This window comes from Pan troglodytes, chromosome 12, assembly GCF_028858775.2.
Source record: "Pan troglodytes isolate AG18354 chromosome 12, NHGRI_mPanTro3-v2.0_pri, whole genome shotgun sequence".
In the NCBI taxonomy this organism is placed as follows: domain Eukaryota; kingdom Metazoa; phylum Chordata; class Mammalia; order Primates; family Hominidae; genus Pan; species Pan troglodytes.
The window spans coordinates 96,623,421-96,636,462 of NC_072410.2; the positions used below are offsets into that span (position 1 = coordinate 96,623,421).

The 13,042-nt window shown below is 39.9% G+C and overlaps 1 protein-coding gene across 1 annotated transcript in view; it reads left to right on the forward strand.

Moving 5' to 3' along the window:
* The window catches only part of HADHA (hydroxyacyl-CoA dehydrogenase trifunctional multienzyme complex subunit alpha), a 54,313-nt gene that overhangs the window by 5,961 nt on the left and 35,310 nt on the right, over nt 1-13,042 (forward strand). Inside the window, exons 3-7 of the mRNA XM_515339.9 lie at nt 2-72; nt 2,018-2,151; nt 4,672-4,810; nt 6,746-6,865; nt 8,728-8,830. Coding sequence (XP_515339.2) covers nt 2-72; nt 2,018-2,151; nt 4,672-4,810; nt 6,746-6,865; nt 8,728-8,830 — 567 coding nt within the window. The remainder of the gene's footprint in view (nt 1; nt 73-2,017; nt 2,152-4,671; nt 4,811-6,745; nt 6,866-8,727; nt 8,831-13,042) is intronic.

The following is a 13,042-nucleotide window of genomic DNA, read 5'->3' on the forward strand; positions in this document are numbered from 1 at the left end:
GCCAGAACCCATATTAACTATGGAGTCAAAGGGGATGTGGCAGTTGTTCGAATTAACTCTCCCAATTCAAAGGTATCTCATTTAATTTGCAGTTTTTTTCTGCTAACCGCATTATGAATCTAGTCCTGAATGGGAAAGATGTATCCCATATTTCCCCAAATCTACCAATCTGGCAGTAATCTTACATAAATTTACAGTTTTGACAGTTATGTTAAACTTTGACAGATTGCCAAGGGAGCCAGTTTTCTAAAGCAGAGGTTCTTGCCTAAGAATTCCTCTTGTTGACCTTAGGTGCCACTAGCCTCCTGGTTATAGTGTAGAATGAGGAGGTGACTTATTAGAGAAGAACCAGAGTACAAGCTTTGTTTATAAGACTCAAAATTTGCCTACCCATCTTAAATATGAGGTTGTTAATCCATTTTCTTCATTACTTGCCTGACATAAGTCACTATTCATAGTAAGTTGGCTGGGTGAAATGTGGATACTTGGCTCTTAAGCTTCCTGAGGGATCTGAATGACTCAATGCAATTCACATATTGGAAATCAAGTTCTGTTCGAATTGAAACTTCATTTGTTTTTGGCAGCTTCAATAAAGTGTGTAACAGTAATCCATTCTTTTGCCAAGAAGAGCTTTATTGTGAGAGTCCATGCTTTTCCCCCATCTAAATTTGGTGTATTCTCACTTTAAAAATCTTGTAGCCAGGCTGGGCACTGTGGCTCACACCTATAATCCCAACACTGGATGGCCGAGGCAGGAGGATCACTTCAGCCCAGGAGTTTGAGACCACCCTGGGCAACATAGCAAGACCTTGTCTCTATAAAAAATAAAAAATAGTTGGGTATGGTGATGTTCACCTGTAGTGCTAGCTACTCTGAAGGCTGAGGTGGAAAGATCACTTAAGCCTAGGAATTCAAGGTTACAGTGAGCTATGATTGCACCACTGCACTCCAGCCTGGGCCACAGAGCAAGACCTTGTCTCTCTAAAAAACAACAACAACAAACTTATAGCCAGAGGCTTAGATGTAATAAGACCTAGATGGAAGCAGTTGACAACTATCACAAATTAAGGTAAATAAGAGCCATTCCCCTTTACTAGAGTAAATTTTAGCACTCACTAACCAATGATTCAAGCTTAAGATATTTTTTCAGAATTTTCTTAGGTTGGACATTTTTCCTGAACACAAAAGTAATATATGTCAATGGTAGAAAATTTTTCAACTATAAAAAATTATAAAGAAGAAAATAATAAACATTCATAATTCAAACCTAAAGATAACCACATCTTTTTCTTGGTATCTTCCATGGGATAATCACATTTAATTCAGTTTCAATGAATAATATTTACAAAACTAAGATCATACTATATGGTTTTTTTTGAAGATAGGGTCTCATTCTGTTGCCTAGGCTGGAGTGCAGTGGCACAGTCACAGGTTAGTGCAGCGTCAGCCTCCCCAGGCTCAGGTGATCCTCCCACCTAAGCCTCCTGAGTAGCTGGGACTATAGGCGTGTGCTGCCAGGCCCGGCTAATTTTTGTATTTTCTGTAGAGGCAAGGTTCCATTATGTTGCCCAGGCTGGTCTCGAACTCCTGAACTCAAGTGATCCGCCCACCTTGGCCTCCCAAAGTGCAGGGATTACAGGGATGAGCCACCATGCCTGGCCTATATGTCTTATTTGTATTTCATTTTTTTCTTAACATTATGCAGATTTTTTCCATGCCAATAAATGTTTGTAGACCTATTTGTTTATAGCCTACATATGATTCAAACTCTGAGGATGACCCTGAGTTTCTCCTTTGAGAAGACCTATTTTTAAAGGAAGGGGTGCTTGTAGTGGGCCAAAGCTGCCTGAATAGAAAGCTACTGACTTGCTGGGAGAATGATATTTCTTACTCTCTTCTAACAGTATATTTCTGCCAGATAAGTATATTTCTTATAATCAAAATAGCATTTGATGGTGGTATGTACATCCAGTGCTTCAAATTTAAACCCTTACCTGTATATATTTCCCTTTGGCAGGTAAATACACTGAGTAAAGAGCTGCATTCAGAGTTCTCAGAAGTTATGAATGAAATCTGGGCTAGTGATCAAATCAGAAGTGCCGTCCTTATCTCATCAAAGCCAGGCTGCTTTATTGCAGGTGCTGATATCAAGTAAGTTTTAGGAAACTTGAAGTCACCTTTTATCTTGGTTAATAGTGTGTTTCTTAGGCCTAATAATTTCTTCTTTTAAAAGAAAGTAGAAGTGCTGGGCACAGTGACACAGGCCTGTAAAATTGAAAATGTACGTATCAGGCTGGGTGTGGTGGTTCTTGCCTGTAATCCCAGCACTTTGGGAGGCCGAGGCAGGTGGATCACATGAGGCCAAGAGCTCAAGACCAGCCTGGCCCACATGGTGAAACCCTGTCTCCACTAAAAATACAAAAATTAGGCATGGTGGCACACGCTTGTAATCTCAGCTACTCAGGAGGCTGTGGCACGAAAATCCCTTGAACCTGGGAGGCAGAGGTTGCAGTGAGCCGAGATCACACCACTGCACTCCAGCCTGGGTGACAGAGTGAGACTGTCTTAAAAAAAAAAAAGTATTATATATATATATATATATATACACACACACACACACACATACACAGTATATATATATATATACACACACACACACACACACACATACATCATGTGATCTAGAGAAATCTCACCCCTTGTTTATAAGAACCAGTGTACAAGGATGTTTGGTCCTGTATAGTGTAAAATAATGAAGAATTTAAAACCAAATGTCAGTCAGTAGGAAAATGGGTAAGTAAAATGTGGACTATTCACACAATAGAATACTACAAAACAGGTAAAAGGAATTAACTAGATCCACAATATGATGTTAGAACTCAAAAACATAAGGTTAAGTTAAAAGAAAAGCAAATTGCAGAATGTTTCATACAGTATATAGTTTCTATAAATGTTTTAAAACCAAACATGGAATAATTCTTGATACTATTTATGGACACAATCGTAGTTGGTCTGGAAGGAGACACTACAAACATGAAGATGGCTGCTTTGGGGAAATGAAGTGGGTGGTAGGACTTGATTGTTAAAGGCAGCTTTACAGATGCAGCTAGTATTTTCTTTTCGTCTGCTAAATGGTGGAATGTGTGCTTACATTAACTTATTTACAATTGTTTACACATACATAAGGAGGGGAAATGATATTTTAGTGTCAGTTTAATAGGTTAAAATGTTAAGTTGTCAATTCCATTAAAATATGGGTATTTGTTATGTTCTTTGTATTTTAGACAATGATAGCCAGCATTGTAGGTTTAGTAATTTGTACTGAAAGTGTAATTATTTATGTGTAGTAATCAGTCTCTTGTTAGGCACAAATAATTCAGCTAGAAGAAAAACCACTTGATAAGATAATTTTGGGTCTTCTAAAAAATCAACATTAAACAGAACATTTGTAAAGTCTAACAAGACACTGATGTACCTGGCAGTAGCTACCTATATCCAGAGGAAAATGCATGTAGCTTCTATGAGGCCAGCTGAGCAACTCTCAGTGTATAAAATTACAGAATATACTAGTTATCCTTGGTCAAAAGTACAAAATCCATATCCTAAATGTGTTCACAAAGTAGCAAATGAAACAAACTGAAATTAAAGGACATTGAGTGGAACATCATTGCACCTGATCATTTTTATTTACTTATTTATTTTTGAGACGGAGTCTCCCTCTGCTGTCCAGGCTGGAGTACAGTGGTGCGATCTCGGCCCACTGCAACCTCCACCTCCCAGGTTCCAGTGATTCTCTCGCCTCAGCCTCCCGAGTAGCCAGGACTACAGGAATGCACCACCACGCCCAGCTAATTTTTGTATTTTTAGTAGAGACGCGGTTTCACCATGTTGACCAGCCTGGTCTCGAACTCCTGACCTCAGGTGATCCACCTGCCTTGGCCTCTCAAAGTGCTGGGATTACAGGCATGAGCCACCATGCCTGGCCTACCTGGTCATTTTTAATCATTAGTGGGATCTGTTAAAATGTTTTAGATTTCTCTAAACAACCTGGAAGCTTTTCTTTTGCGTCATTTTTATTGCTGTTAACCACCTGATAGTGAAATGTTTAATCTGATAGTGAAGTAATTTACCAAAGATGATTTTCCCTTGTACCAAGCTTTGTAATTTAATGATTTATTACAGAAGTAAAAATAAATTATGCAACACATTTATGTTTTCTGGATCCAGAATTTTTTTTTTTTTTTTTTTTTTTTGAGACAGAGTCTCACTCTGTCGCCCAAGCTGGAGTGCAGTGGCGCGATCTCGGCTCACTGCAAGCTCCGCCTCCCGGTTTCACACTGTTCTCCTGCCTCAGCCTCCCGAGTAGCTGGGACTACAGGCGCCCGCCACTATGCCCAGCTAATTTTTTGTATTTTTAGTAGAGACGGGGTTTCACCGTGTTAGCCGGGATGGTCTCATGGATCCAGAAGTTTAACACTCTTTATGGAGAAATGATGTTGCTGCTATCGTGCTATTTGAAGCAAAATCATTCTTAACCTTCTGACTATTTGAAGATTTGTTATCAAATATTGATGCATGCATGATAGGATAAGTGTATAGTGAATAAGTATTGAACCAAATAAATTATAGTTTTATCTTTTTCTCTGTTCTCTACTTTTATGGATAATGCAGCATGTTAGCCGCTTGCAAGACCCTTCAAGAAGTAACACAGCTATCACAAGAAGCACAGAGAATAGTTGAGAAACTTGAAAAGTCCACAAAGCCTATTGTGGCTGCCATCAATGGATCCTGCCTGGGAGGAGGACTTGAGGTATAGATATTCTAAAGTTATTGAGACACTGTCCAACTCATTGGTGGCATTCATCAGCTGTAAACCCTTAGGCTACTGCTTTGCCTGGAAAAAGTTTCTGGAGGAGAATCAGCTTTGTTTTTTGTTTTTTGCTTTGAGACGGAATTTTGCTCTTGTCTCCCAGGCTGGAGAGCAATGGCACAATCTTGGCTCACTGCAACCTCCGCCTCCTGGCTTCAAACAATTCTCCTGCTTCAGCTTCCCCAGTAGCTGGGATTACAGGTGTGCATCACCATGCCCAGCTAATTTTTGTATTTTTAGTAGAGATGGGGTTCCACCATGTTGGCCAGGCTGGTCTCAAACTCCTGACCTCAGGTGATCCTCCCGCCTCGGCCTCGCAAAGTGCTGGGATTACAGGTGTGAGCCACTGTGCCTAAATAGCTTTGTTTTTAGTTATCAAACTTCTGGATAGGTGTTAATCCTTAATCCACATGACACAGAGCAAGTGGCACAGAGCAAGTAAATGAAGGTGTGATGTTTTCATTTGAACTGCATCTGTAATGTCCTTTTCAGCTGTAAAAATCTTGTTCAAGTTTGCAGGGCAAAGATTCAGAAGTGTGATCTAGGCTCTTAAGCTGCTTAAGTCTGGTTGAGACACATAAAGCATAATATAAGTGCTTTGTCAGTAATAAAGACGGTAAATAATAGAAGATTTGAGAGAAGAGATGCTTAGTAGACCCGAACATGTAGGAAAGAAAAGAAGGGGAAAAGGAAACATTCATTGAGCACTTTTCACATGCTGAACTCTGTGCCAGACACTTTCACATATGCAGTCATTTACCACATAACGTTTCAATGACCAATTGCACATACAGCAGTGGTTCTATAAGACTGTAACACTACATTTTTCTATACCTTTTCTGGTTTAGATACAGAAATGCTTATCACTGTGCCACAGTTGCCTACAGTATTCAATAGTCACATGCAGTCCAGGTTTGTGGCCCCTTAGGACAGGGGTCCTCAGTTCCCAGGCCATAGCCTGTTAGGAACTGGGCCCCACAGCAGGAGGTGAGCAGTGGGCGAGTGAACATTACCACCTGAGTTCCGCCTCCTGTCATATCAACAGTGGCATTAGATTCTCATAAGAGCTGGAACCCTGTTGTGAACTGCACTTGAGAGGGATCCAGGTTGCACACTCCATTGGCCTCTATTGCCTGATGATTTGAAGTGGAACAGTTTCATCCTGAAACCACTCCCTCCCACCCCACCCCCAGTTCTTGGAAAAATTGCCTTCCACAAAACCAGTCCCTGGCATCAAAAAGGTTGGGGACTGCTGGACTAGGAGCAATAGGCTATCCCATATAGCCTAGATGTGTAGCAGGCTCTGCCATCTGGGTTTGTGTAAGTACACTCTGCGATGTTCACACAACAACAAAATTGCCTAATGGTACATTTCTCAGAACATATCCCCCTCATTATGTGACACATGACTATATTAATTAAGAAAACCTGTGCCTGGTCCTAAACTATAAGCAGAATTTGATTAACCAGAATATGGAGGGAAAAACAATTCCGCATATGGTATGGTGTGAGCAAAGGCAAAAGCAAAGCCAACTAGGACACTGTAAGTAGACGTGCTTGATTGGAGAGTCCGGGGCTTTTTAACCTGGGGTCCATATAAAATTGTGTATGCATTTTTCTCTTGAGAGCTTCTCTAGCTTTCAGTAGATTTTTTAGGAGATCTACGGCCCAAAAAGAGGTTAGTAAATTAGAGGAAAAGTATGAAAAAAAGGCTAAAAAGGTAAATTCTAGAAATTATTAAATGCCAGCCTAAGGAATTTCAGTTTATTCTGTGAGCACATTCCTGCTTTATAAATAATCTTTAGACCCTTATCCATCTCAAGTTGCTATAAGTTACATTTTCTAACATTCTAATTTTCTTTCATTTGTTCAAAGGTTGCCATTTCATGCCAATACAGAATAGCAACAAAAGACAGAAAAACAGTATTAGGTACCCCTGAAGTTTTGCTGGGGGCCTTACCAGGAGCAGGAGGCACACAAAGGCTGCCCAAAATGGTGAGTCTAACATCCCCTTTGTGAACCTATATGCCCTCTTTAGATCTGTTTTCTTGTATAAAATGCATAATATGGGCATTCATTGTAGAATTAAAAAACCAAATAAAATATGAGTGTACAGGATCAATGACAGACTTTATTCCTGGTACTTATTTTTTCAATTCCACAGATTTTTTTTTTTTTTTTTTGAGACAAAGTCTTGCTCTGTAGCCCAGGCTAGAGTGCAGTGGTGTGATCTCAGCTCACTGCAACCTTCTCCTCCCAGATTCAAGCGATTCTCCTGCCTCAGCCTCCCCAATAGCTGGAATTACAGGCGTGCACCACTGCACCCAGCTAATTTTTTATATTTTTTAGTAGAGATGGAGTTTCGCCGTGTGGGCCAGGCTGGTCTTGAACTCCCGACCTCAGGTAATCCTCCCGCCTCAGCCTCCCAAAGTGCTAGGACTACAGGCATGAACCACCACGCCTGGCCTAATTCCACAGAATTATTGATCAAGGTCCTTTGTTAGTCTCTGAGGAAGGATAAAGATAACTAAGATGCATGTCTTGCGTTTCTGGAGCTTATGGTTTAATTGGTTCCTTTTCCACATAGTACCATCTTAACAGTTTTTCAAAACCATGAGTCATATTAATATTTCATTACAAATATAAGAGGCAGACCTTTTCCCTCATTGTCTGATTTGGATGTTCTCACTGCTGTGTTGTATGGAACCAAAAGAGGCTCAGCAGGCTTTGAATTCCAAGGAGAAGGGAAGGACAGTCAGACCTGGATGCTGCAGAGCAATCTTAATGTCAACTCAAGGGTCCACTGAACCTTATAGCTTCTGGCACTCTAGATTCCTCAGTGAAAACAAGGCTCAACAGAAATACTCTTTGCAGGGAAGTTGATCTCAATTGAGCACAAAAGAAAACAAGGTTTATGGTGTTAATTTTCTAATAATAATAATGTGCTTTCCTTCATAGGAATGTCATAAGGATTTATTGAAAGAATGAATATGCATATATGTGTATCAAAAATATTTGCTGAGTTTCTTTCTTTCTTCTTTTTTTTTTCTTAAACTATAGCTGGTATTTGAATGTTGCTAGAAGCCTTTCTTCTAGTATGCCATATAAGCAGCCCTAGCTGAGTTCTATTTTTGTTAAGCTTAAAATTCTTTTTAAAGACTTTGTCAAAGCTATCAGGTTTCTCACAGTCTTCGCTAGTTTCAATATGAGAATTTTATTTTATTTTATTTTTGGGACAGAGTCACTTTTGTTGTTCAGGCTGGAGTACAGTGGCATGATCTCGGCTCACTGCAACCTCTGCCTCCGGATTCAAGCAATTCTTGTGCCTCAGCCTCCCAAGTAGCTGGAATGACAGGTGTGCCCCACCATGCCCAGCTAATTTTTTGTATTTTTAGTAAAGACAGGATTTCACCATGTCGGGCCAGGCTGGTCTCAAACTCCTAACCTCAGGTGACCCGCCTGCCTTGGCCTCCCAAAGTGCTGGAATTACAGGTGTGAGCCACCGTGCCTGGCCAGAATTTTACATATTATATATATGATAGAAAAAAAACCCTCAGAATAACAGAAATGTACAATTTTAGGAAACATGAAATTCTTTACCTTATTAGTATAAGAATCCTATATATTGAATTAAGAGATAAAGACATTTTTGCTTCAGCTAGAGGTATCTAATCCCCAAAGTTACCCAAGTGTATATCAGTATATTAAATATAACTTATCTATGCTATTGACAAATAGCATAAACATATGGCTTGACTTTTCTCATTTTAATATTTGTTCATTTGATGATTTGTAAACTATATAATTATCACCCTGATTTTTTTCCCCCTATATTCTCATCCTTGCTTGCCTGTTAGGTGGGTGTGCCTGCTGCTTTGGACATGATGCTGACTGGTAGAAGCATTCGTGCAGACAGGGCAAAGAAAATGGGACTGGTTGACCAACTGGTGGAACCCCTGGGTAAGTGTTAGCACATCTCAGAGTCAGACCTTATAAAGTTACTTATTTTCTTAAAGAGTTAACCTCTTAGGTCAGGCACGGTGGCTCACACCTGTAATCCCAGCACTTTGGGAGGCTGAGGCGGGAAGATCACTTGAGGTCAGGAGTTTGAGACCAGCCTTGCCAACATGGCGAAACCCTGTCTCCACTAAAAATGATTAGCCGGGTGTGGTGGCGCAAACCTGTAGTCCCAGCTACTTGGGAGGCTGAGGCAGGAGGATCGCTTGAACCTGGTGGGGCTGAGGTTGCAGTGAGCCAAGATCATGCCATTGTGCTCCAGCCTGGGCAACAGAGCCAGACTCCCATCTCAAAAGAAAAAACGGTTAACCTCTTGAATATCACAGGAAGCACAGAGAGAAGCTCAAACTCTTAAGAAATGAGTCATTATTCTAAGGAAGGAAGTTTTCTAAAATAGCTAATACTAAATCATTTTCAACATCACCCTGATTTTTATTTTGCTTTATAATTAGAACATTAGGAGTACAGAATTCAGTCAAGTCATTATTTTTGGTTCTTAAATTACCTGTATCATTATCCATGCATAACCTTCCTTCAGTTTCTTGTGTCTGTTTTAGTAATATAATAAATGAAACAACCAACCTGAGAATATTAACAATAATTGATATCTACTGATGGGCTACTTCCTCCCATTCAGTTTCTTTGCCTCCCTTTATCCAAAGAAGCCACTATTCTGACTTGTGTGTTCATTACCCTCTTATATTTATTGAAAATCAGCATTATTGAGATATTACTTACATAATAGTAAATGTATTAATTTTGTGTGTGTGTGTGTGTGCGCACATGTTGGGGTCTCACTCTGTTGCTCAGACTGGAATATGGTGGTGTGAATATAGCTTGTTGCAACCTCAACTTTTTGGGCTCAAATGATCTTCCCACTTGTGCCCCCCGAGTAGCTGAGACCACAGGCATACGCTGCTACACCAGCTAATTTTTTATTTTTTGTAGAAACGAGATCTCACTCTGTTTTCCAGGCTAGTCTCAAACTCCGGGCTCAAGTAATCCTCCTCCCTCAGCCACCCAAAGTGCCGAGATTTACAGGTGTGAGCCACTGTGTCTGGTGAAATTGACCAACTTTTAATGTATAATTTGAGTTTTGAAAATGTATATAGCTGTGTAAACACTGCCACAATCCAAAAATAGCCGTGCATGGTGGCTCACACCTGTAATCATAGCATTTTGGGAGGCTGAGGTGGGAGAATTGCTTGAGGCCAGGAATTCAAGACCAGCCTGGACAACAGAGCAAGATCCTATCTCTTAAAAAAGATTTTTTTTTTTCAATTAGCTGGGTATCATAGTGTATACCTGTAGTCCCAGCTAGTCAGGAGGCTGAGACAGGAGTATTGTTTGAGCCCAGAAGTTCAAGGCTGTAGTGAGCTATGATCACACCACTGCACTCCAGCCTGAGCAACAGAGTGAGATGCCATCTTTTAAACAAAAATTTTTAAACATTTCTGGTATGTAGTTTGTTTTAATCTTCGTTCACTTAGCATAATGCTTTTGAGATGCATCCATACTGTTGCATATATCAGCAGTTTGTCCTTATTGCTGAGTGTTACTCCATTGTAGAAATGTACCATAGTTTGTTTATCCGTTCACCAAATGATGAGCATTTGAGTTGTTTCTAATTTAGGGCTGTTCTGAATAAAGCTGCTATGAACATTCATCTTTAAGTCTTTATGTGGGCGTGACTGGGCGTGGTGGCTCAAGCCTCTAATCCCAGCACTTTGGGAGGCTGAGGCAGGCTGATCACCTGAGGTCAGGAATTCAACACCAGCCTGACCAACATGGCGAAACCCCATCTCTACTAAAAATACAAAAATTAGCTAGGTGTAGTGGTGTGCACCTGTGGTCCCAGCTACTTGGGAGGCTAAGGTAGGAGAATCACTTGAACCCAGGAGGTGGAGGTTGCAGTGAGCCAAGATTGTGCCACTGCACTCCAGCCTGGGTGACAGAGCGAGACTCTGTCTCAAAAAAAAAAAAAGTCTTTATGTGGACAAATGTTTCATTTCTGTTGGGTAAGTCCTGAAGAGTGGATTGGCTAGTCCATATAACAGATATATATTAGCTTTTGAAAAAAAAAGTTTGGCTTGAGCAACATAGCAAGACTCTGTCTCAACAAAATAAAAAGTTTTAACTAGTTGGGTGTGGTGGCACATGCCTGTAGTCCTGGCTACTAGGGAGGCTGAGGCAGGAGGATTGCTTGAACCCAGGAGTTTGAAGTCACATGGAGCTATGATCAGGCCACTGCACTCCAGCCTGGGTGAGAGAGGGAGACCTTATCTCTGGGAAGAAAAAAAAAAATTTAGAGATGAGACTTTGAGTCTTGCTCTGTCACCCAGGCTGGCCTCAGACTCCTGGGCTCAAGCAGTCTTCCTGCCTCAGCCTCCCAAGAAGCCGGGATTACGAGGCATATGCCACTAGCATTTGCTAGGTATGTGTTTTGCTTTTCTGTCAGACTGTTTTCCCAAAGTGGTTATACTCTTTTGCATTCCCACCAGCAGTGTATGAGAGTTCTAGGTACCAACCACTTTGCATGGTCAATCTTTTTAATTTTAGACATTCTAACAGGAATGTAGTAACAGTTCTTTTTTCTTTTTTTTTTTGAGACAGAGTCTCGCTCTGTTGCCCAGGCTGGAGTGCAGTGGAACAATTTTGGCTCACTGCAACCTCTGCCTGCCAGGTTCAAGCGATTCTCCTGCCTCAGCGTCCCAAGTAGCTGGGACTACAGGCGCCCACCACCATGTCCAACTAATTTTTGTATTTTTAGTAGAGATCGGGTTTTACCATGTTGTCAGGGCTGGTCTCAAACTCCTGACCTCAAGTTATCCACCCGCCTCGGCCTCCCAAAGTGCTGAGATTACAGGCGTGTGCCACCACACCCAGCTGGAATGTAGTCATATTTCATTGTGGTTTTTATATTACCCTAATTACCAAAGATATTGAATATCTGTATATCTTATTTGATAAAGAAGCATCTGTTCAAATTTTTTGCCCATTTTCTTGGACTGAGTGTTTTTCCTATTATCGAGTTTTCAGAGTTCTTTATATATTAGGATATGAGTCCTTTATCAAATATATGATTTGCAAATATTTCCTCACAGTTTCTGGCTTATCTTTTCACTATATAAGAGCAGAAATTCTTAATTTTAATGAAGTCTGGTTTATCAAGTTTCTCTTTTATGGATCATGCTATTAGTGTGGTATCTAAAAAATATTTCTCTAACTCAAGATCACTAAGATTTTCCTGTATACTTTCTTCTAGAAATTTTCTAGTTTTAGCTCTTACATTTTGGTCTGTGATCCATTTGGAGTATTTATGGATCATGCTATTAGTGTGGGATCTAAAAAGTATTTTTCTAACTTAATATCACTAAGATGTTCCTGTATACTTTCTTCTAGAAATTTTCTAGTTTTAGCTCTTACATTTTGGTCTGTGATTCATTTCAAGTTTGTATATGGTGTGAGGTAAGGATTGAGGGCCTTTTCTTCCCTTTTTGCATATGAATATCCAAATGTCCTGGCACCATTTGTTGAGAAGACTACTATTTCCTCAGTGAACTACTTTGATCCCTTGATCAAAAATCAACTGACCTTATCTGTTTGGGCCAATTGGATTTCCTATTCCTAGTTATCTATACGTCTTTTTGTTAAACCAATACCACACTGTCTTGATTATTGTATTTTTATAGGGAATCCTGAAATTAAGCAGTATGAGTCCTCCAACTCAGGTCCCTTCTTTCAAAATTATTTTGCTCATACTAGTTCCTTTGCATTTGTGTACAAATTTTATAATCATTTTGTCCATATCTACAAAAATACCTGCTAGGATTTTTATTGGAATTGCATTGAGTCAGTATATAAATTTGGGGAGAATTGACAGCTTAAAAATATTGAGTCATTTCATCCATGAACATGGTAAAGTTCTCTGTTTATTTAGGTCTTTAAATTTCTCTCAGCAGTGTTTGGTACTTTTCAGTGAATAGATCTTGAACACATTTTGTTAAATTTATGCCTAGGTATTTCATACTTGTAGGCTGTTTTACTTTTTTAACTTTAATTTCTCACTAGAATATAGAAATACAAAGATTTTTGGACATGGACCTTGTATCTTGTGGTTTAGCTAAATTCATTTACTAGTTCTAGTAGCCTTTT